Source organism: Canis aureus, chromosome 16, assembly GCF_053574225.1.
Source record: "Canis aureus isolate CA01 chromosome 16, VMU_Caureus_v.1.0, whole genome shotgun sequence".
NCBI classification, from domain to species: domain Eukaryota; kingdom Metazoa; phylum Chordata; class Mammalia; order Carnivora; family Canidae; genus Canis; species Canis aureus.
The window spans coordinates 30,926,131-30,949,038 of NC_135626.1; the positions used below are offsets into that span (position 1 = coordinate 30,926,131).

Here is a 22,908-nt window from a genome sequence, read left to right on the forward strand (position 1 = left end):
ATGAAGAAAGCACACACAGTATTTCATATAACATTTACATAATCATCATGCAGGCACAATAATACCACATGTGGATAGTTGTGGTTAAAACATCTTGGGTATTTTATTTCTCAAGTTAAGTTTCCATGGGCATATTCTGTTTAAAGTTCATCTCCTTAAAAGCTATGTGCAACAGAGTATGTAAGTTGTTTTAATGGTAGTCCAGTTCTTTCTGTTCTGTAGATGGTAAGATTCAAGTTTTTTGGTCCCTGAAAAAGGTGCATTTCACTTTAGCAGAGAAAATGAAAATGTCCATTCCCTCCTCAGAAAAAGGATAATATTTTCTAATTTTGCAAACACTTTATGGAGGTATCATTTGATTCTGTATTTTTACAGCTGCTTAGCATTTATTATTGGAGAGCCCCTTCTCACAGTATGTTTCTCTTTCATTTCAAATCAAGGGGTGTTAATATTATTTTGGAATTATTTGAATTTGAGAGAGTGATAAAGGGCGTCTCTTCAGGGGTTCTTACTAAACAAATCTCTGACTTTTTACTCCTTTAAGGAAAAATAAAAGAGTTTTGAGGAAAAAAGAAAGAAAGAGGCTTTAGATTATGAGTTTCTTGGTTTGGGAATCAGAACTATTTGGTGTGGTAACTTTAAGACCCTGCATCTGGTCTGGCATTTGGCAGGTGCTCAGGAAATGGTTGCTGAGTTAAATTGGTTTGAGAAGAGTCAGAGGATTGCCCTCCTCCTTATACAGATGGGGAAACCAAGGCTCAAAGATGTGTTTGCATTGTGTTTCGCACTTTACTAAGGGCTTTCACCCAAGTTAGCTCACTTACAAAGTGGGTTCTCACCACCATTATATATAAAGTAGGAAATGTCAAAAAAAAAGAGGAGAGTAATGATGTGTTCCACAGATAGTGAATTAGTCACTGCCAGGCTCCCCTCTATATAGTGAGGCATTCTCTGTTGCTAAGGGACAACTAAAACCTAATGATGAAAAAAAAATTCAGGTCCTTAGTGATAAAAAGAGGATTACTCTTCTAAGGGCAAAAATGATCAGAAAACTTATTGGCAGTCTTTGCCCTAAAAAAAGTCCTATAATACAGAGAACACAAACTCACGCACTATGTAAATTGGTCCTATTTTAATGGAGAATTTCTGAATATCTACCAGAATTAAAATGAACAAAATTTTGATAGAGTAATTAGTTTTCATGAATGTATTCTCATTATAGACCTACTGGCACAAGAGTGCACATATATATGAAGAAGAGGAGTTAATGAATGTAAGAATATTCACTGTGACATTGTTTTTAACAGAAGACAACTTACTGTTCATCAACAGACTGATTGATGGCTGTTGAAACTATGAGTTATCTGGGTAGTGATATTTACTCAGACATTTGAAATACAACCATCTATGTACTGACATGAAAAAGTGACCACAATAAATTATGTCAAAAGCAAGCTGCTTAATAGTACCGATTAATTTTGAGTAAACATACTCATCAAGGTATTTATGAGGACTATGAAAAGTGAGATGAACTTTTTTTTTACTGTATACAATTCCATACTACTTGATTTTTCAATGGAAATAGATTATTTTTAAAATCCAAAAGTTAAAGGGAAGCTGTTCCAACTCTGTCCACCTGAAAAACTTTTCACTTTTTAACCAAGAACAAGAAAACCCAGGAAATGGTTATTTTGTCCTACTTTGCTATAGTACCTCACACAGTGCTTGGCACAGTGTTGGTACTCAGTAAGTACTCCTGAGAATAAAGGAGTAAGGGTGACCAACCCTAATCACTCTTTCATGAAGTGAGGTGGAAGGACATAACAACATTGAGATTTTTCTAATCCTAAAATCTGAGCCAGTGGGTCAACAGAGAAGTTTATCACGTCAATAGGGTTGATTTATATTAAAGAAAGACTGGCTATATAAATGTTAACTCACCAAAAAAAATTATCTGAGGGTTCTATTTGCATTGGATAAGGACTTTTAATGAGTCCTCACCATGTTTCATTGAGTGTCTCTTGGGGCATTGAGAGGTCATAGAAGCATAAAGAGGAAGAAATCTTAGTGCCAATTCAGACCCTGAACCTCCTTAATACCATTCTCATAATAAGGAGTTCAGATTGAACACTTCCTAGGACAGTGCTTTCACCTCCTCCAGGGGAGTTCTTTCCTGATGAGCTCTAAATTCCAGAAAGTTCCTTATTGCACTGAGCTGGAATCTGCCCCTTTGAAAACCTGACCCGCAGACCCTAGCTCTGCCCCTAGTATCACACACAATGGATCTAAGCAGCTCTGCAGAGTAGATTAAGAGAACAGGCTATGGCCAGACCTGCCTTGAACCCTACCTTCACATGTAAGTGTTCTGTGACCCTTAGGCAAAGATTAGCAACTCTCTCTAATCCTAAATTTCTTCTTTACAAAGTGGGAATGATTATAGTTTCTACCTCATGGGGTTGTTTTAAGAAGATAATGAAGTAATCTCTGCAAACTGCCCATCACAATGTATGGCACAAAATCCTCAACAAAAAATATCATTATAATTTTCATAGGCCTTTTCCACGATGTATTCCATGAGGAAGCAAGGAAGAAAGTAGCACAAAAGAGCAAAGTTAACATATGAGGTGTCAGTAAAATGCATGCCTGAGGACCTTGATTTCAAGTGATTCTAATATCTCCTCTGTGTTTTCTTCACTTAGAAACAAATTAGAAAAACACTCCCAGTAGAGGGAGGGAAATTTCATACTGTCAATTTAGCAACAACAAAAAGTATGTACTTTCACAATTACAGAACGTTAACTTATAAAAGTAAACTTCAGGTGTTTGAGAATCCCACTCACCTCTGGGGGACACAAGGAAAGAGCTCCCTCAGGGACTTCTCTCAATACTTGTCTCCCTGAAGCTTGCTAATATTCACATAGCTGTCAGGAGAAGCTTGAGTCTTCTTCAGCCATTCTGAAACTTTTCTTGGGGCTAATGACTGCCTATCAGCCTGGATTTGACTTTATGTTATCATTCAAGATGTAAATTATAAATCCTATATATATTCAGGAGTGAATGGGTGAGCACAACACAGACCTGTATTTACAATATACATCTATATTACGTGCCATATGAAACTTAGTAGACTAGGAGACTTTAGGATCTAGGTCCCATCTTGACCTGGCAACTAACATACTCTGTGACCTCTTAGGATCTCAGTTTACTCATCTATTAAGATGGTTATAGGTTTGCACAGCTGGGCTAGGTGCTGCTTTTTTTTTTTTTTTTTTTTAGGTGCTGCTTTAATTGGGCTTCAGGCTTCTCTTGTTTCAAGCAGAGCAGCAATAGTAAAACAAAACAAAACAAAACAAAAACTAGTCCACATATTGGGATTCTAAGAATTCATTTAACAAATGAGTCTTTTTTTTTTTCCCAAAGATGTTTGAAAATCACTGAGTCACATAATCCTGAAGATTGGGGTTCCTTTCTCCTACTTGTTTTTCAGAGGTGGAGAGGGAGTGAGGAGGATGAAGGGAGTGACAAACAGTAACTTCTCGGTCCTATCAGACATGGTTGGGGAGCAGGGTATTCTGATTAATTAATGATTCTTACTTTCTTCCTAAGTCTATTACCTAACTATATCATAATATTGGATATGAATAAATCCCTTTTTATCATTCAGTTGGTATCTAACTAATGCCCAGGACATTTAAAATGACTTCTTCTCTACTCTACCCCAACCCCCACCCCCAGGTTTAAATCATTAAACTGAGAGAAAATCTTTAGCCCTCTAAGTCAACAGTTCATTTCTTCCAGGAACTGTCTAGTGGCATCCTTACAGCAAAATAGCAGAAGATGAAAAGTGTAAGCAGTTTAGAGGGTGATATCAGCAATCATGAGACCAGTCTTGAACTCACAGCAGGAGAGTTCATGGATGTCTTGATAGCAGAGGAGATTCCAGATGCTCCTCTTTTCATCAGCTCCCCATAAATGTTCCCTCTGGCAAGGGCAGCCTAAGCAGGGCAGCCCCCTGTTGTGGGCCACTCCCTTTACTTTATAAAAACATGAGCTGCTCAAAGAAGCCTGTTGAAAAGGCATCATAGAACCACGCCCTGACTTGGTGAATGTTTGGGGTGAGGGCACAGGGATTAGAGGAGAATAGTGGGGTTGTGTGTGGGGGGGCCCTGACTGAAGAGGTGTCTCCTGAATCTCCAAGGCCACTGGAGTGCACAGCTGTGGAGCTCAGCTGTATCAACAAAGCCACGGTGGCCTTCATGTTGGGCTGCGATCTCCCTCTGTAGGGACAGCGGGGTGCAATGGAAAGGGGGCTGGACGTGGAATCAGAAGACAGGTGTGAATCTCAGCTTCAGAATAAGGTGCTTCATTTCTTTGAACCACTATTTCCCTAACTGAAAACAAGAATAAAAATACCCACTGGTTCTGCCTCACAGGCATGTTGCATGGTTTAAATAAAACAGGGTCTGAAAAGCATTTTGTAAATTAGAGAGCCCCATGAACATGTAAACTATATTCTGTAGCCTATGAGATAGTTATCCAAATGTGATCTTTAAGAAACCCTGAAAGGCTTGCTCAGATCACTTTCCTAAGATACTAATATAAAAAGTTAGTGGCTTATCAAATAAATGAAGTGCTTCACTGTGTTCACATAATTTTCCAGTAAGTCTAATTATAAAAACCACTGTATGTGATACTCTATAAAGAACTATATATAAAATTACAAATCTAATTATATATGAAAAAATATACATATTATAAAATCTAATTATATATGATTCAAAAAACACAACTAGATTATTCTTAAACAACTACTATAGTGGCAATTGATCTTATAAGTGTATACACTTATATCAAAAAGTTTTACCAGAAAAAAAAAAAGTTTTACCGTACTGTATGTTCTCACTCATATGTGGAATTGAAGAAACAAACCAAACAAACAAGAGGAAAAGAGACAAAAAAATCAGACTCTTGAGTACAGAGAACAAGATGGTGGTTGCCAGAGGGGAGGTGGGTGGGGGGATGAACAAAATAGATAAAGGGGATTAAGAGTACCTTCATCATGATGAACACTGAGTATTGTTATAGAACTGTTGAATCACTATATTGTACGCCTGAAACTAATGTAACACCGCATGTTAATTACACTTCAATAAAAGTAAAAAATACTCATCACAAGAAAAAAAAAGTGTTATAAAAATAGCCTAAATCCAGAGTCTCTATTTCAGAACCTCAATAAGTAGAGTGTGTTTTGCTCCTATTTGTTGGGAGTCATCCACGTGGAATAAGACATTAGAAGACCATGGAGCTCAGTTTCCTACAGAAGACCATCAACTCTTCTGATCGGTAAGTTCTCTGGAACAATCCTCTTCATTCTCCTCTGAGCAGGACAGGTTCAGTGCACTCATCACGGGATGGATCCAGGATGTCGTCTGTGTTACGTGACTTGAGAAGAACAAGGAATGCAATTATAATCTGAAAGACTGTCTGTCCTTCTACCCATCCATGCTAGTCCTGATCCCGGGGACACTGCTTCCTTCCTACTGTAGCCCCTTGTGACAGGAAGTAATTGGAACTCAAACCAACAGTTTTAAAAAGTCTTGGAAAGTTTTAAGATTCAACAAAGCCCATTTCTTTTTTTTTTTAAATTAGTTTTTACTTTTTTTTTTTTTAAGATTTTATTTATTTATTTATGAGCGACAGAGAGAGAAAGAGAGAGAGGGACAGACACAGGCAGAGGGAGAAGCAGGCTCCATGCAGGGAGCCAGACATGGGACTAGATCCTGGGTCTCCAGGATCACACCCTGGGCTGCAGGCGGCGCTAAACCGCTGCGCCACCGGGGCTGCCCAACAAAGCCCATTTCTTTCTTTCTTTGATAAAAAGGAATGTAAGAGTATGTATCATCTTTGACTCCTTGATTTTCCTTACCCGACATTCAGTTCTCAAGTCCTGGGACTATCCTGCTGAAACATCTGTGGGTGTTTTTACTTTGTCTCCTCTTCCAGCACTATAGCCTGGGCCACTGAAATAGCTTGTCTCTCTGCCTGTTCTGTTTTTTTTGCTAATTTAATCTCTGTTCCAGCCAAGAGATCTTTCTAAATGACAAATCATACACTGTTGCTCACCTCCTAAAAGTTCAATGTCAACCCATGCCTTCTGGATCAAATACATACTCCATAGTATGAAATACTTTTTTTTTTTTTTTTAAACCTGCCTCAACAATACTTTCTTCTCTGCTATAGTCTTCTTCCCTCCTATCTTGCTTATCTACTTAACTCATACTAATTCTAAAGAACCAAATCTCCCTCAAAATTCTTCCAATCTGTGCTCCTGATCTTATGTCTTATAGTCTATATATGTGCCTGTTTATTTTCAGGACTTCTGAGTAAGAAGCTCCTTAAGGGCAGGAACTGTGTTTCTTTGTCTGAATTTATGGTGCCTAACAGATGTGCTCAGAAGGAATGACTAGGCATTTCAGGGAAGAACAAAAGCAAAGGTAAGGAAGGATGTCCAACAGGTCCAGGACATGTTCAAGAAGTGGTGAAACATCACAAAGTGTGCCTGTACCTGGTAGATGGTGTTTCTCAGACCTAGTGTCCAACGCTCAGCGTTTGCCTAATGAATCTCCTAAATCCACCACTATCTGCCCAGCTACTGACTGTTGGACAGGCAGCTCCCAGAATTAGGATGCTTTATTTCTTCTTCCTCAATATCCTTTCTTCCACTGGCTTACTTCACTGCCCTCATCCATATAGATCCATCTACCCCACTCCCCCTCCTATTCAAACTCAACCTTGGAAGTAGTATCATGTCTTAGATCGAGGGCTGGCACGAGGATCAGATAAAATGGCGGGGGGGTATCTAAAAGTTTCTCCCACATTACAGAATAACATTTCCAAAGTGTGTATTTAATGTGCTTTTAGTAACATTTAGGTAAAGAAGATAATTCTATGGTCAAATAGGTTTGAGATACAACATTAGGTTAAACAGAGCTAAATGGGTCTCTTTACTGCAGGATTTCCTGAAACCTTAACTATATAAACATGTTTAAGACTCTCCAGCAGTATGCAGTATTATTCAAACTAACATGCCCCTGCTAGCACCCATGGGACTAGTATCCCACAGAGCACGATCTGGGAATGATCACAAAAATGCACTTACTTTATTGGCTGTTGATGACAATAACTGGAAAATGTTGGACTTAGTACAAATGGGCAGTTTCACTGTCAGTGGTAGTTTGGTTTGTTTCTGACCCTATATCCCTAATTCCATGCATATCCCCCAATACAAATTGTTCAACTCCTCATTTTAAATACTAAAATTCATCTTTCCATGGAAGATCACTGATAGTTTCATGATGGTGTAAATGAATTTAAGTTGTTTTATAAGAATCAAAGTGGAGGTGGCAAGGCCCAAACATTTTTGTAATTTCAAAAGCTCAGAGTGTGGTTAAGTGGTACAAAAAATCATTATTCTCTTGATGGTAATCCACATTACTATTATCTCTTTAAAATGGTTTATGGTTTAACTGGATTTCTTATTACGGAGGCTAAACTTACTAAAGCATTGGATTCTGCACAGGTTAACTTCATTTCAAGGTCTTGGGGTGGGGTTGGGTGGGAGGTATGGAAAGCTGGAAGTCTGCCTAAATTGAAAGTGGTTTTAAAGAAATACTAATGAGTGTAACATAAGAGGGCCAGGATGCCGCTGCAAGGTGAAATGAGGACACATCATTCTGTACAAAGCACCTGTTTAAAACTAAAAGGAAAAACTTGATGAGACAGTTTTGCTAATTTTAAAATCTTGGTGTATTTACTTTGATGTTTACCAGCACATTTGTAATATCTGAGTCCAAAGAAGAGACTTTAATTATAAATTTTCCCTCCCCAACAATGTCCCCTAATTAGGGAGTGTAGGAAGGAAGGCAAATAGGAACAACCACCTCAGGGACAAGTTCAGGTGCATGCTTTCCTATTAGACTTTTTGAAAAATGATATTCTTATGCTAAAGCCATTATTACTGCCTATATATGGACATTCCATTAAATTTGTAATGTAAATGAAACAAAAGCAAAATCTCTAGGAAAAAATGTAGTTATTGACTCTGAACAATGACTAACAGGAAGTTCCACTAGAAAGTCATCCTTGCCAGGAAACTTCACTAAGCGCTTTCTTATCAACAAATCTACATCTGATCTTCCAAATACAAAAGTAACACCACAAAATATTGATTAAACTATGTTCACAGCATACTTCTTGGTATATGTTTAAAAAACACATACCCGAACATCAAACATGCACTTACAACAGCTACTTCCTAGAAAAAATAAAACAACCAACAAAAGGTTAAGGTTTCTGTGCTTTATGTACATATTTTACACCCCGGTCTTTTGTAAAAACAAAAACCAAAGCTTCTAAAACTCAGGTAATGCATGTGAAGTGCCTGGCAAGGGTAGATATTCAATAAATGATCATGGCTAGTTTTTGTTTTTGTTTGTTTTTGTTCTGATAATTAGAACTTTGTGATTATTGCAAGAAAAACTTGGAATGATGCTGGAGCAGGGCCAGTTGTGTGTATAGCATTCCATTTTATGTCCTGGTGACCATTGTGCCTAAAGAGCTTTGACATAATCGGTATGATGAGATAATCCCAGATTTACTGGCTTGGAGAACATTCTAGTATTAGAGATATTTCCTCTCTGATTTGTGTGCTTGGTAGCTCAACTGAGAAGAGAGAGAATAAATCAGCCCTGTTGACTCTGTTTAATTAATAAAAACCCCATGGTTCATAAAGTGAGATGTTCCTACTTAGTATGAAAAATTTAGAGGCCTGGAGAATAAATGAAGCTGACTATGGAATGTAAAAATGTTCCATTTGAACATACACTACCTCTGGCAAATGTTCCGGCAGAGTGTGCATCTGACCTGATTTGGGGAGCAATCAACAGCAGTTCAGATATATTTGAAAATATAAAAAGCATCCTACTACTTGCCTCTGAGTGATTGCCAGATCTGTTGTTGGAAAACAGTAATAGTTGATCTAGGAAGATGATAGTGTTGTGTTTTTTTTCTTTTATAATATTAGTAAATTGAAAGACATATTTTAGGGCTTATAAAAAAAAAAGCCCTAAGAGAACATGCTTTATTTTATTGGCAAAGAAATGTAAGTGAATTATTTAAATCCCATTATAATTACTCTCCTTATGTTTCTTACCTCCTAGCATGCAAAATGCTTTCTTTCAAAATAAAAAATTTAGGACAGCCTTTAAGAGAAAAGTGGTTTAAAGACAAAAAGTGCACTAGCTTTGAAGAAATTCATTCTAATAACCATCTGTGATGATGAAAGAGGTTCTTTTGTTAAACTTCATTGTAAATGGCACTATTTATATATCATTGTGAATTTAGCAAGATTGCATATATAATTAGGTCATCTTTAAGATAAGGTTGCAAGATAATGAACCTAAGTAATTAACTTGCAATGTCTTTTTTTTTTTGGAGGGTGGGGGATAATCCTATGCATATAATGTTCATATGAACAAGAAAATAAAGATAAGTAATATACGTTACTTCAATCTGTTTCTGGCATCAGTATCTTGGAATTACTGGAAAATTTTACAACTGGCCATAAACTGCACATAGAAATAACAATAAAAGATTTATACTTAAAAAGTAGTCCCAATTAAAAACAAATTAGAAGGTAAGAACAGAAAGTGAACCATGTTAATAAAGTTATTAAAAAGTCACCAAATCTTGGTGAGGCAGTATATAATCTTGCCAGACGCTGGTTATGAGAATGACTAGGATAGTAATATGAAGAGTTGGAATGGACTGTTTAAGAGAAACATGTTTAAGAAAAAATTGCAAACTGTCCCACTGAGATATAAAGAATTCCCTCTTACATAATTTTGGAAATACATCCCTAAACTCAAAATGGGTACTTCTCAGTAATTAATTTTGTAAATATCACAAAACATTTCCAGTATTTTGTAATTAAACATTTGGAAATACAGTGGGACTCTGACCAATATTAGCAGGATCCCATCCAAATCTTTATGGTCTTCAAGACAAATTTCTTTTTGCTACATATTTATGGCAATTTATATAAAAAATACTTATCTTTTGAAAATTTAAAAAATTTAAATTTAAAAAATCTAACTAAATCTAACTAAAAAAGCTAACTAAATCTAACTAAAAAAGCTTCACATTTCAGGTATCACATTATCATTATTATTTTAAGAATCTAAAGCTATAATAATACATAAATTATGCAAAATATTGGAAAAATTGCTGTCACTAGACTTGTTAAAGATGAACACTGAAAATTCCTGAGAAGAATATGAAAAATATAAATTACATTCTTTAAATCATATACACAGGTTTATATTGCTGTCAATTACTGTACAGAGCCAAAACATCCCAGGTCCAAAGATGATACAAAGAAACTGTCCTATAGTCACAGATTACAGTTTTGGGCAACTTTTAAAAATTGATCAATTTTTTTCACTGTGATAGGATTAAAGAATATAGAAGGCCTCAAAGAACATGTCCTACTGTTACTTATACACTAAACTATTAAATACTAATAAACACAGAATTTTCAAGTTTGTTTATTTGTACATTCTCATGTACCCTCCGGCAGTGCCCACCAAACTTTATGTTCTCCCTTCCATATCACATGATTGTTACCAGGAAGTAGCTGCTCAAGCAGAAACCACCTGTCCAGGCTATCCTTATGTGAGCATGTGACTAGTTCCTGCCACTTAGAGACTTGATGCTTATCTCTTGTGGGCCAGTGGTTTTTAGGAAACTGGAGTACCTTCTCTATTCTTAACTCTTAACTCTTCATCCACTAACTGAAGGCAGAGGATTCTGAGGACCTAGGGGATTGCAGAGCCATGAGGTAGGAGGAGCTGGTACCAAAGTCACCAGCTAAAGAAAAGAAAAGCCACTCATTAGCCAGGAAACTCTGCATTGACTAGTTAGTATGTGAGTATTAAGCCACTGAAAGGTGGCAGTTTACTATAGAAGTTAGTATCATTCTAATTCGTCAAGCAAGAAGAGAGTATTTAAAAATGAAGCCATGACTATTACTTCCCCAGTAAATACATGTACAACTTCTCCAAACTAAAGAGGCTGGCTTTCTAAAATATAGAAGACAGGCAATAAATATATATTTTTATGCTACTTTAAATAGGTCAATAATCAAAAGACTGTCAGAATATAGATTAATGAAAACTAAATTTAATTGGAAACAACTTTACAAGACCATGGCCAGTGGTCCACCTTAAAGTCTCACTTATGAATACAGGTGCATGAAATATAGAAGTTACTTTAATTTGTAATGTTCAGATGTTTCACTTTATATATCTAATAAAATAAGTTTAATAAACATCTGGTTAAGTATATTTTTCTTAATTACCACATTTGAAGCCTTAAAAAACTTAAAGTTATTTGAAACAAAATTACAACTAATTTTACTTATTCAAATATTAATATATTAAAAAAAAGACTTTATTTATTTATTCATGAGAGACACAGAGAGAGAGAGGCAGAGAGATAGGCAGAAGGAGAAGCAGGCTCCTTGCAGGGAGCTCAATGCAGCATTGGATCCCAGGACCCCGGGATCATGCCTTGAGTTAAAGGCAGACGCTCAACCGCTGAGCCACCCAGGCATCCCCCTAATATTATTTTTCTAACTACACTAAAAATATAAAAATATGAGTGTACATATTTTATCAGAAAATAATTGAACATTCTAAAATCACAAAACTGGATGGGACATCGAAAGAGTCCCTCTGCCACCATCTCTATAGCCTTAATGTGTTCTAGCAAAGTATTATTGACTCTGTAATACATAAGTGCAAAAGCCACTGGAGAATGAGTACTATAAAGCAGAAACTTTCAATTATAGTAAAACATTATGGGATAAACATCAAACATGCCATCAACCTTTATAGTTCTCTCATCAACTACAATACTGACTATTTCTAATAGTACCATATTGGACTTGTGAATCAATGGACTTAACTGTCTTTTAGAACCTTAGTTTATCTTGAAGAAGAGAAAAAGTTATACTTATCATCCTCATGTTATATATGAGGAAACTAATACTAAAAGAAGCAAAATAACTTACGTCAGGTCATAAAACTGTGTTAGAGTCAGGCTCTGGACCCAAATCTGACTTTTGGGAATTTAGCCATTCTGTTAAACTCCTCTCTGAGGCTCTGTTATCTGGGTGGGTTTCAACAACAATATATATGGCAGTTCTGGGATGGGTTAAATGATCACCCAAAAAGGGCCCTTCAGTTTTATAAGATGAGATAATTAAAGATGTGTTGACTGATCACAGATTACACAGTCTAAGGCATTTTTTAAAGCACTTGCCACAAAACTCATATTTTTTTTTTATTTTTATTTATTTATGATAGTCATACAGAGAGAAAGAGAGAGAGAGCCAGAGACACAGGCAGAGGGAGAAGCAGGCTCCATGCACCGGGAGCCCGACATGGGATTCGATCCCGGGTCTCCAGGATCACGCCCTGGGCCAAAGGCAGGCGCCAAACCGCTGCACCACCCAGGGATCCCCAAAACTCATATTTTTATTATGTACAAATAAAAAGTACTAGCATGAAGCCTGCTTCCCCAGAGGTCTTATACTTTTCACATTGTGAAAATGAATTCTTAATACGTCTGTCTTTTTGCCCACCAGGTTGTTAACTTCCAGAGGGCAGAGAAGCATTCTATGTATCTTTACAATCTCAGTGTGAGGCTCACAGAAAATGAAGGTCAATATATATATGATGCATAGATCCATCAGACTTTTCAATGATATTTTTAGTATATCATGAGTAAAAATGCTCAAAAGTGATAGGCTAGCTTATTTATAATTGAGGATCAGATAAAACAATCCTGAGATGTGATAATACAGTAGCCTCACTTGATTGAGAAATACACATATAAAAACCCAACTTTAACAGGAAAAAATTCAGGATTTAAATAGCATAAAAATTGCTAAATAACGGGGACTACTAACTCTCCTCCCCAATATTCTAACATCCAAGTAACTTGAAAAGGTCTATTCATATATTTGGCAATAACTGAACCACTATGATAATTCAAACAATACTGACTAGAGTTATTAGCTAAGTAGCCAGTTATATGTAAACTTACTCAAATCCCAGGATTTAAGTTATAATTGTTTACATTGAACAAATACTATTGTTAGCTAAACAATTTTGTGTTAACTGGTAGTATACAATGCTACCAAAGACAAAGAAATATGATGGTTAAGTGGTGGCTAAGAGCTCACCCTATCCCCTCAATTCTCTAACCATTAATGGAGTGATTCTATTACACTGGAATTTTCAGCCTCTGAAATAACTCAGGATGTAGCCAAAGCCATCTAACACCCAACAAAAGGATGGAGATTTTTCATAAAGGGGCCAGGTTAATGCTGATGCTAAGTAACAAAGTTCAGGTAAGAACTAAGAAGACCCCTCCAGCTCCCTCAATGTCCTAGATCATTCGTTTGATATGGATGTTTAGGAATGTGACAGCTGGAGAAGACTTTACATCAGATAAGCATTTTGTACTTTACAATGTTTTTTGACACTGATTTCCCAACTTGCTTTTCATACAAGCTCATAAGCCTGACTTGTCTCTACAAGTTTTACAATTGAAGAAACTGTGGCTAAGAGTGTTCAAGTCCCCTTAGTTCACTATTCTTTCACAAAGACTATGCAGATCTGGTTGGAAATCCCAGATTGATCATGTACTAACTGGGTTACTGTGCATTTCTGGGAAAGTTACTTAACCTCCCAGTCTCAGGGCCTAATCTAGAAAACACATACCACTTGCCTCAAGGGTGTCAAGAGATGATAACATGTATAAATGCTCTAGTTCCACGCCTGACACATTGTAGGCCCAAGTCATAACTGTTATCCTCTCTCATCCACCTCTGTATTAGCTTTAGACTAATTAGTCTGTATTAGACTTCCTGTATTAGCTTTCTGTTGGTGCGGTAACAAGTTGCCACATACAATTTAGTGGCTTTAAACAACACAAATTTACTGGCTTACAGTTCTGTAGCTCAGATGTCCGACATGGCTCTTGCTGGGCTAAAATCAAGGTGCTGGCAAGGCTACATTCCTTTCTGGAGGCTCTAGGGGAGATTCCGTTTCTTTGCTTTTCCAGCTCAAAGGCCACCCACATTCTGTGGTTCGTGGCCCCCATCTTCAAAGCCAGCAACATAGCCTCCTTGTCCCTGCTTCCATGATCACATCTCTTTCTCTGACCCTCTTCTTCTGCCTCCCTCTTCCACTGTTAAGGACTCATGTGATTAGACTGGATCCACCTGGATAATCCAGGATAATCTCCCTATTTTAAGACCAGCTGATTAGTAGCCTTAATTCCACTTGCAACCTTTATGACCCTTTACCATGTAACCTAATGAATTCAAAGGCTGTGGAGATTAACATGAGGATATCTTTGGGTGGGAGGGGCTCATTATTCTCCTTGCCATACTCCCATTCCCCTTAGCTGCTTCATCCACTAAAGATTAGGGCACAAGAGAAAAGGCACTGCTTTGGATTAATTCTTGCAAATGTGCCTAAAACTTGGTAAATGTATACGAAATGTATAGGAAAATAATATATTGCACTGTAATGGAGATTACTGGATAAAGAAAAAGAAGGCGCTGGAGAATTATAGGAAGTAATTTAAGAAGCAATTGTTGTGAACTAAATTGTGTCTCTACATCCTCCAATTCATATATTGAAGCCCTAACCCATAATATGGGCTATATTGGGACTTTAGGGAGGTAAAGTTAAATGAGGTCATGGAGGTGAGGCCCTGGGTCCAATGGGACTGGTGTCCTCATAAGAAGAGGAAGAGACACCAGAATTCAATCTCTCTGTGCACATATGGACAAGATGCCATGTGAGGACACAGTGAAAAGTAGCAGTCTATATCCCAGGAAGAAAGGCCTCACCAGAAACCAATCCCGATGGCATCCTGACCTTGGACTTCTGGCCTCTAGAACTATGAAAAAATAAATTTCTGCTGTTTAAGCTACTCAGTCTTGGCAGCCCTAGCAGACTAATACAGCAACCACATTAGGAAGGGAATGTGTTTGACAAAAAAGTTGGTATTTGTTAATTAATTTAAATAAAGGGTCATGGAGGAAGAGAGAATTCCACATCTGGCTAAATAAAAGTATAACTCCAGAAAGGTGATGAATTTCCAAAGTACTTCTTGCAATCCCAGAGGATTTACTTATAGTATCCCAATAAAATGCTAAAAAAACATACTTTATGCCTCAGCCATACCTGTCATTGGTTAAATGGGGGAAAAAAGAGTTTGATGCTGGCTGTCTAGATCTGGATGTTTTATTCATTTCAGTGGGCTTTGCCATTCTGAATAACCTAAGCCAGCTGGCTGGCCTTTCGTTTAAATGACAGTTGCTCATACAGCACTTCGTATTGCTACACCCTTTCATAGATATTTATAGAAAATCCAGAGCTAGCTGTCTCAGGCTCCTGAGCAATGCAACCTCTCAGCTCCTGTCACAGGGCTTCTTACTGGCCAGAGAGTGGCATAAAGTGCAGATTTTGACCAGTGGTTTCTGTTTGCAGCTGTCATTTAAAGCCCCTTCACTGTCCAATAGCAGTACTAGAAAATAAAGGAAGGGAAGGAGAACTAATATCTGTTCAATGCTCACCATGTGCCAGCTTTTTGCCAGGGGTTTTACCCGCCTCCCCTGCCTTAATTTATTCAATTCTCAAAACAAGCCTAGGAGATATAAACTACTATCTTTGGATCTCTTGAATCTTGAATCTACTATCTCTTGAATGAGAAAAGGAGGTACAGACAATGGAAAACAATATGCATTATACCAAGGTCACAATCACAAGTGGTGCATAAACACTAGAATCCAGGGCATTACAGTTCAAACTTTTTTTTTCTTATTAATTTTGCTTCCCCAAATTGGCAATGACAGTATTCATGCATTTGATAAATATTTATTTAGTTCCTACATACACCAGGCACTGTACTAGTTACTGGATATTCTAAACCAGCTGTCACATAGATGGTTACTTCCAAACCAGTGGCTTCAATACATTTTATTCATAGCTAAGAAGTGTTTGGGGACAAAATATTTCAAGTCATCTTTTGATTTCTTCATTATGGTCTCATTAAGAGTGAAATGCTCAGGATTCTCATGAGTGGAGAAGATAGTGAGGAGCTTATATGCACTTTCCTTATCTATGCATAAGTTAGGTGCATAGAAATTGCCCTGATACCTCATTGAGTAAGCCTTAGACTTATAGTAGTCTATGAATGGGTATTTCTTAACTCACCCAAAATGAATCAAAGTAGCCAAATTAATGAGGTCTTCAGGAGGGATCCTGACGGTGTCCACTAAAAAGGAGCTAACCTAGTCTGCCAAGGATTTAGGAAAAGTCAAAAGTAGTAGCTTATTATTTCCAATCCAGAAACCATCTGTTCCTCTCCATCCTCCCCTCCAATCTCCCTGATTTCTAATTATATTAGAATTACCCAGCATAGGCTCTACTTATAAAGTTAGAGGGTAAGAAAGCTTAACCCCCAATTTTTCTTTTTTGTGTTTTCTACTTATTTTATAAATGAGAGGACACAAGGTAACTTAAGCCTTTAATATAGTACGCCGAGAATGGCAAAGTCTTATTCATATATAGATCATGATCCACATTCTTTCCTATCCTAAACCTAATAGGATATCCTACCTCAAGTTAATCAAGACAATCATTTAAGGTCATTAATTTCTCTGACTGGAGACAAATGAATAAAGCCATGTCTATCAGAAATCAGTTATCTTTTAGAGTCATTAAGGAAAAGCTTTTGAATACTATCTTATAAGAACTTTTTTAGGTGGCTTGTCATTGTTTATTTCATTATTTCAACCTACTCTTTGTATTATCACTGCTCATCCTGGCAGAGTTTCTGCATTAGCAAAATGCTCTAGGAAACTAAAGATTGGAAAGATGTGGCACGTGTCCCCTATATTTCTTCCACTCTGCACCCAGAGCAGACATCTAATTGATCAGACATCATTGAAGTTGAACATGGCCTCAGAATACTTCATAAAACAATGCTTGAGACAGTGAGTTGAAATCTATTTGCCTTCCCTGCTCTAAACTAAAACTTTTGTTTTATTCAGAAATTACAGACTTCTTAGGTTCCACTTATAGGCATTCATAATGTTGTAAGTATACTTATTCCTATGTAATGGACAAAGATTTTATAACATGAGGAGAGATCTCACATTAAAGGTGTATCAAAAAAAAAAAAAGGTGTATCAACACAAATGAACACATGGAGAACTGTAAGTTTAACTTTTAAAAACAAATGATTACAACTACTGGAAAAATCCCTACTATACATAGTATAATTTCAGCAAGTATCTAATACTGATATATCTGTATTACTTATACAGATGTATAGGTTATATACACACATATACATTTAACATACACATACAAACACACACACACACACACATATATATGTATATATATAAAATGCATGTTTTACATATATTGTGAAATAGCATTGTGGTAGGCATTCTCTAAGACAGGTCCCAATGATCCTCACCTTCTGGCATTCACACTCTTCTACACTGTACCAGGGTTGGTCTGTGTGACATATGGCAGGAGTGATGGTGTATCACTCACTTTTGAGATTGGTTATAAAGACATTGTAGCTTTTGTCTTCGCATTTTTCTTGCTTTCTTTCTGTTGTCTCTTGTTTTGGGAGAGGTCAGTTGTCTTGCTGTGTGCAGCCCTACGGAGAAAAGTCTATGTTTTGGTAAGGAACTGAAGCCTCCTGCCAACAGCCATATGTGTGAGCTTGGAACAAATATACCAGCCCCACTAAGGCACTCTTCAATCCCTAGCCTTAGCTAATAGCTCGATCACAACTTCATGAGAAAGCCAGAGAGAAAGATCCAGAATGATCCAGTAAAACCACACCTGGATTCTTGACTCTCTGAAACTGGGTGAGAAAATGTTTACTGTTTTAAGCTGCAAATTTTGGGAGAAATTTATCATGTGGCAATAGAGTTAATATGATTATGATCAACAATCACAGTGAATCTGAATTTTTCAGTAGAAAAAGAACACAATGAAAGCAGCATAGCAGTATTGTCTATTTGTAATAAATTCAGTTTTATTATCACACATAATTCTCATTAATAATTTTGTTTAAATTTTATAACATGTTTTAAAGTGGAATCATATCAAAGGATTACTACAATCTATCATAGTATACAACTTTCAAAGGGAAGACATTGGGTGGGAAAATGGTTAAGTTAACCAGATAATTTCATCATAGCACCATCAAGATAACTGATATTTTGTCGTTAAATTTAAGAATGCTGCAACTCTCTAAGGAGAAAATAGGGAAGTTTTCCCTTGAAAACTGTATGTGTATGTGTGTATGTTTATGTGTATATATATACACACACGTATGCATACACATACAAGTGAAGCAAGCCCTGCTATATGCATATTACACACACATATTGCGACACACACACACACACACACACACAGATACATGTTTGTTAGTTCTTTTCATGAAACGCTGGCTCTAGCAATGCCAACATTTTGATTAAATTTATTTATACCAGGTAAAATGCTTTCTTCTCTTGCATCAGAACTTAAGTAGGTGACTACAAAGTATTAATAGCTGTGCCATGGACATGTGCAGGAATATTCAATGGGGACTATATTCGTCTGGGCATCCTTGGGACAGCACTGACAGTTGTTCCTTTGCCTGAGGCTTGGCTTCCAACAGATGGAACAATTCAATTTCCAGGAAGACAGTGACAGGTGTCAATTTCAGGGAAGAGATTATATGTATACAGACCATCATCACCTCCAGTATTCTGGAAGGGCAATTTCAGACTGTCCTGTTTAACTAAAGGTGAGAGAGGCAATGACCTGAGTTCATTACTTGCTATTTCCTGCCTCCAAAGTACGTGTACCTGGTAAATGAACATCTCTACCTCAAAAACAAAGGCTATCCAGGCTCAAAATTTCAGCTGCGGTAAGTGGGAGGATGAAGATGAAAAAATAAGACAAAAAAAGCTACATAATTCTAAGAAGGACATACAATGGATGCTTGCTCATGCAGCCATTTTGGATGTGGCAACATCACTTGTCTGAACTGAACACAGCAGCTAAGAGCCAGGAAGTAACCCCCATCAGAATGTTAAGAGTGAGGGGAGAGAGTAAGAAGAGCTAAACTTGGCTAGAAGTGTATATTTTGGGTTAGGTGCTATGATAGCCTTTTCACATATATAATCTCATTCATTCTGGACAAGAACCCTATGAAAGGCTAATATTATTTACATTCTATAAATATGGAGAATTAACATTCAGAGAGCTTAAGTAAAGATACATAAGGTCATTCAGCTATTCTGTGGAGACACCAGCATTTGGACCCAAGTTTCTCCAAACCCAAAGCTCAAGCTCTTCTCTCCCCTCCATCAGATGGCTTTCCTATAATCAGTTCCACCTGCACCAGAACTCCTGTACTTGCCTCATACAATGCCTGTAGGCCCACACCCAACAACAAGCAATTCAAATTAGTTTGATTATCTGGCATCCTGTCTTCCTCAGATGAGAAACGTGTAAAAGATAAAAAAGGAGAATAGGGGATAAGGGTATGGCCAGGCACACTGAGACCAGCAAGAGATGACAGCTGGGTCCCATTCTAGTTTATATAGCTTAACATCCCCCTGCAGAACTCACTATATTATGCATAAGATTGACATTCATAAAGATTTTATTCAGTGGACTCATTATAAGAAGGCAGGGAAGTAGTAAAAGTCTGATTAAGAATAGTTAAGTTAAAATAAATATTGGTGCTTGAATGGGGTTAACTTCTAGCAGAAAAACCCAACTCAGGCAAGCAGCCCATTCCTCCATGAGGCTGAGTAAAGGAAACACTGGTATTGCGTTAGGTTTTCTTATTTTTACTAGTTGGCCTTTCTAATCACTAGGAGAAAGCTGATTATTTTTAGAACTAAGTTTGTATTCTGCTATTTAAAAATGGATAAAGTATAGGGATGCCTGGGTGGCTCAGTGGTTGAGCGTCTGCCTTCAGCCCAGGGCGTGTTCCTGGAGTCCCAGGATTGAGTCCCGCATCGGGCTCCCTGCATGGAGTCTGCTTCTCTCTCTGCCTCTCTCTCTCTCTGTCTCTCATGAATAAATAAATACAATTTTTTAAAATGGATAAAATATAGAGCTCTCCCTAGGTCAAGACTTGTTTAAAACATCTTTTTTTGTCACATGGAAACACATTACATTAAAATGAGGAGGTGGAGGTGGTAAAACATGGATGGGTATGGGTGTATGGGTGTATGGGTGTGTGTGTGTGTGTGTGTGTGTGTGTGTGTGCTGGGGGGTGGCTTTACATACCTTACCTCTGCAAATTTTACTATTGTATGGCCTTGATCAAATTAGCCTCTTTTCCACATAGTTTCTCCAACTGTAATGGTGACACCATTGTCCTTTAGGGAACAAATCTATTTTATCACCTCTTTTCTGCTTTCTTTATAAGTCAAAATTAAGGTCAAGGAAGAGAACTGATGGGCTTCCAAAAGACAGGTTTAAGGAATATATTTAGGTTTATGTTTAAGGGATATATTTTCTATGCTGGAGTAGACTACATAAACGTAGCATCTTTTTCTATTCCTTCCACAGGACCGTGAGTTAGACCTCAGGGCAAATGGATTATTTATTCTTTCTCTCCTCTCCTCTCCTTGGATGCTCTTCTTCCTTGTAGTAGGAGCCCAGCCCCAGACGATTGTTCTGGTCTACAAGGCACAGTGGCTTCAGCCAACTGGGTACCAGGCAATGGGAAACAACCTTTGTCTGGCCATCTCTGGCTCCTTTCCTCATCTTTGGTGGTCAGTGACAGTGTCCTTAGTATCATTTCCTCACATGGCCCTAGTGAGGCGATGACACTCAGCTTTGGGTTAGGATATACCGGCAGCCAGCTGAGGCTAAGGAGTTCCCACAGGGTTCAGACTCATTTATTGACATTTTTCAAAGGCCTCTGAACCAGATTACCAGTTAATAATTGAATGCTAGTTTGCCTTCCTTTGATCAGGAACTTCTTTTGGGGACTTTCTAGGAGACAGGCATGTCTGAGGGCAGGATACAACTCACCACCATCATAATACCATCCTAAGAAGAGCCAGGCTGTGTCCTCATTCCACACTGTTGGGAGAATTAAATGATACAATGCATAGAAGAATACACCTAACAAATGCCTGGTTACTGAGTGAGTCTCAGATGTGCTCAATAAATGCTCACTTTCAGGGTGCCTGGGTGGCTCAGTTGGTTAAGTGTCTGACTCTTGATTTCAGCTCAGGTCATGATCTCAGGGTTGTGAGATCAAGCCCTGTGTCAGGCTCCATGCTCAGCAGGGAGTCTGCTTGAGATTCTTTCCCTCTGTCCCTCCCTGCTTCCCCCCAACTAAAAAAAAAAAATGCTCATCTTCCTCTCCCCTACATCTTTTTCCTTAATTATTACAAAGTTAAAAAAAACAACAACAATGCAAAGGTGAATGTGGCTTTTCATTTTCCAGCCACCTCTACAGTACAGTACCCTGATTCAAATCTTCCAAGAACCAAGCATAGTTAACCCAGCATATCAGGGCACAACTTTCCTTTCAGAAAAGAGATGATTCTGGAAGTGAACAGTGTGGTGCTAAATGTATTCCGTGCATGGGATGCCTGGGTCCTCTATTCCAAAAGTCCCTTTCTCTATTCACTATAAACACCTTTGCTTTATTACTCTTTGCTAGAGACCATAAGAATAAAATACATCACAAAAACACTTTGTCAGGTTTACCCCTCATTTTTTTTTCTCAAATCTTTTTAAGTATGAAGCTTTTGAATTCTCAATGTTTTCAATGGTCATATGATTTTTCATGTTTTTTCCCCCACCATTATGGGTTTCTCTCTACTGTAAATTAGTGATGACTACTGGACATCTACTATGTTCAAAGTTCTATGCTAGGAGCTTAACATTTAACAACTCTATGAAGTAGGCAATACTTCCCTTAATTTATGATAAGAAAACTGAGGTGAGGAGGGATATAGGAGCCTGTATAAAGTGACAGAGCTTAGGAACCCAAAATCTGGATACTGCTTTGGAAAATACTTGCACATCTGAAAGGATATCGAGACAATACCTCACTTTTCCTCTCCAAATGCATAACAAGAACAAATTGCTAGAAAGAGCAATAAAGGGAGTCTTTTAGGTCTCAAGAGTTTTGGGATTCTCCTTTGTGTTCTCATAATGCCAATTTTTTTTTTAATTTAATTTCAATTTGCCAACACCCAGTACTCAACAATGCCAAATCTGACATGAAAGGAGCTACCCATAACAGAGGGGAGGTAGATCAATCTGCTTTGTCCATGGTAAAACTAATCAGTTCAGTGGCTAGAATATGTAGTACTGCTGAGGACTTCAAAGACAGTTCTCTATCACTGACAGTCTAGTACAGTAAAATCCTGGAGTCAAAAGACTTTGATTCTATTCTAGTTTGGCAATTTAGTAGCTGTGGATTTTGGGGCAACTGTTGTATGCTCTTACATTCTTCATCTCTAAGACAGGGAAAATAAGGCACAAATACTTCAAAAGGTGTTCTGGGAATCCAGTGAGATAGCATTTGTTCATACTATGCCTTGTTTATTTTGTTTAGTTACTTACTGTCTGTCTTTCCTCATTATTAGATAAATTTCATGACATCAGAGAACTAGTCTATATATTCTACTATTGCATCTCCAAAGCATGGAACATTGCCTGATACACACAGCAAATATATTTGCAGAATTAACAAAGTATGTACACTTTT

The 22,908-nt window shown here is 37.5% G+C and overlaps 1 protein-coding gene across 24 annotated transcripts in view; it reads right to left on the reverse strand.

Annotated features, from left to right (window-relative positions):
• Window positions 1-22,908, reverse strand: part of STXBP4 (syntaxin binding protein 4) — a 213,793-nt gene that overhangs the window by 51,812 nt on the left and 139,073 nt on the right. For 2 of the 24 annotated variants that reach the window (XM_077852651.1, XM_077852650.1), the window contains one exon: window positions 79-5,442. The exons of the other annotated variants lie outside the window; for them this stretch is intronic. In XM_077852651.1, coding sequence (XP_077708777.1) covers window positions 5,328-5,442 — 115 coding nt within the window. In that variant the 3' untranslated portion in view covers window positions 79-5,327. Of the gene's footprint in view, window positions 1-78; window positions 5,443-22,908 lie in introns of those variants that run through there. 24 annotated transcript variants of the gene reach the window in all.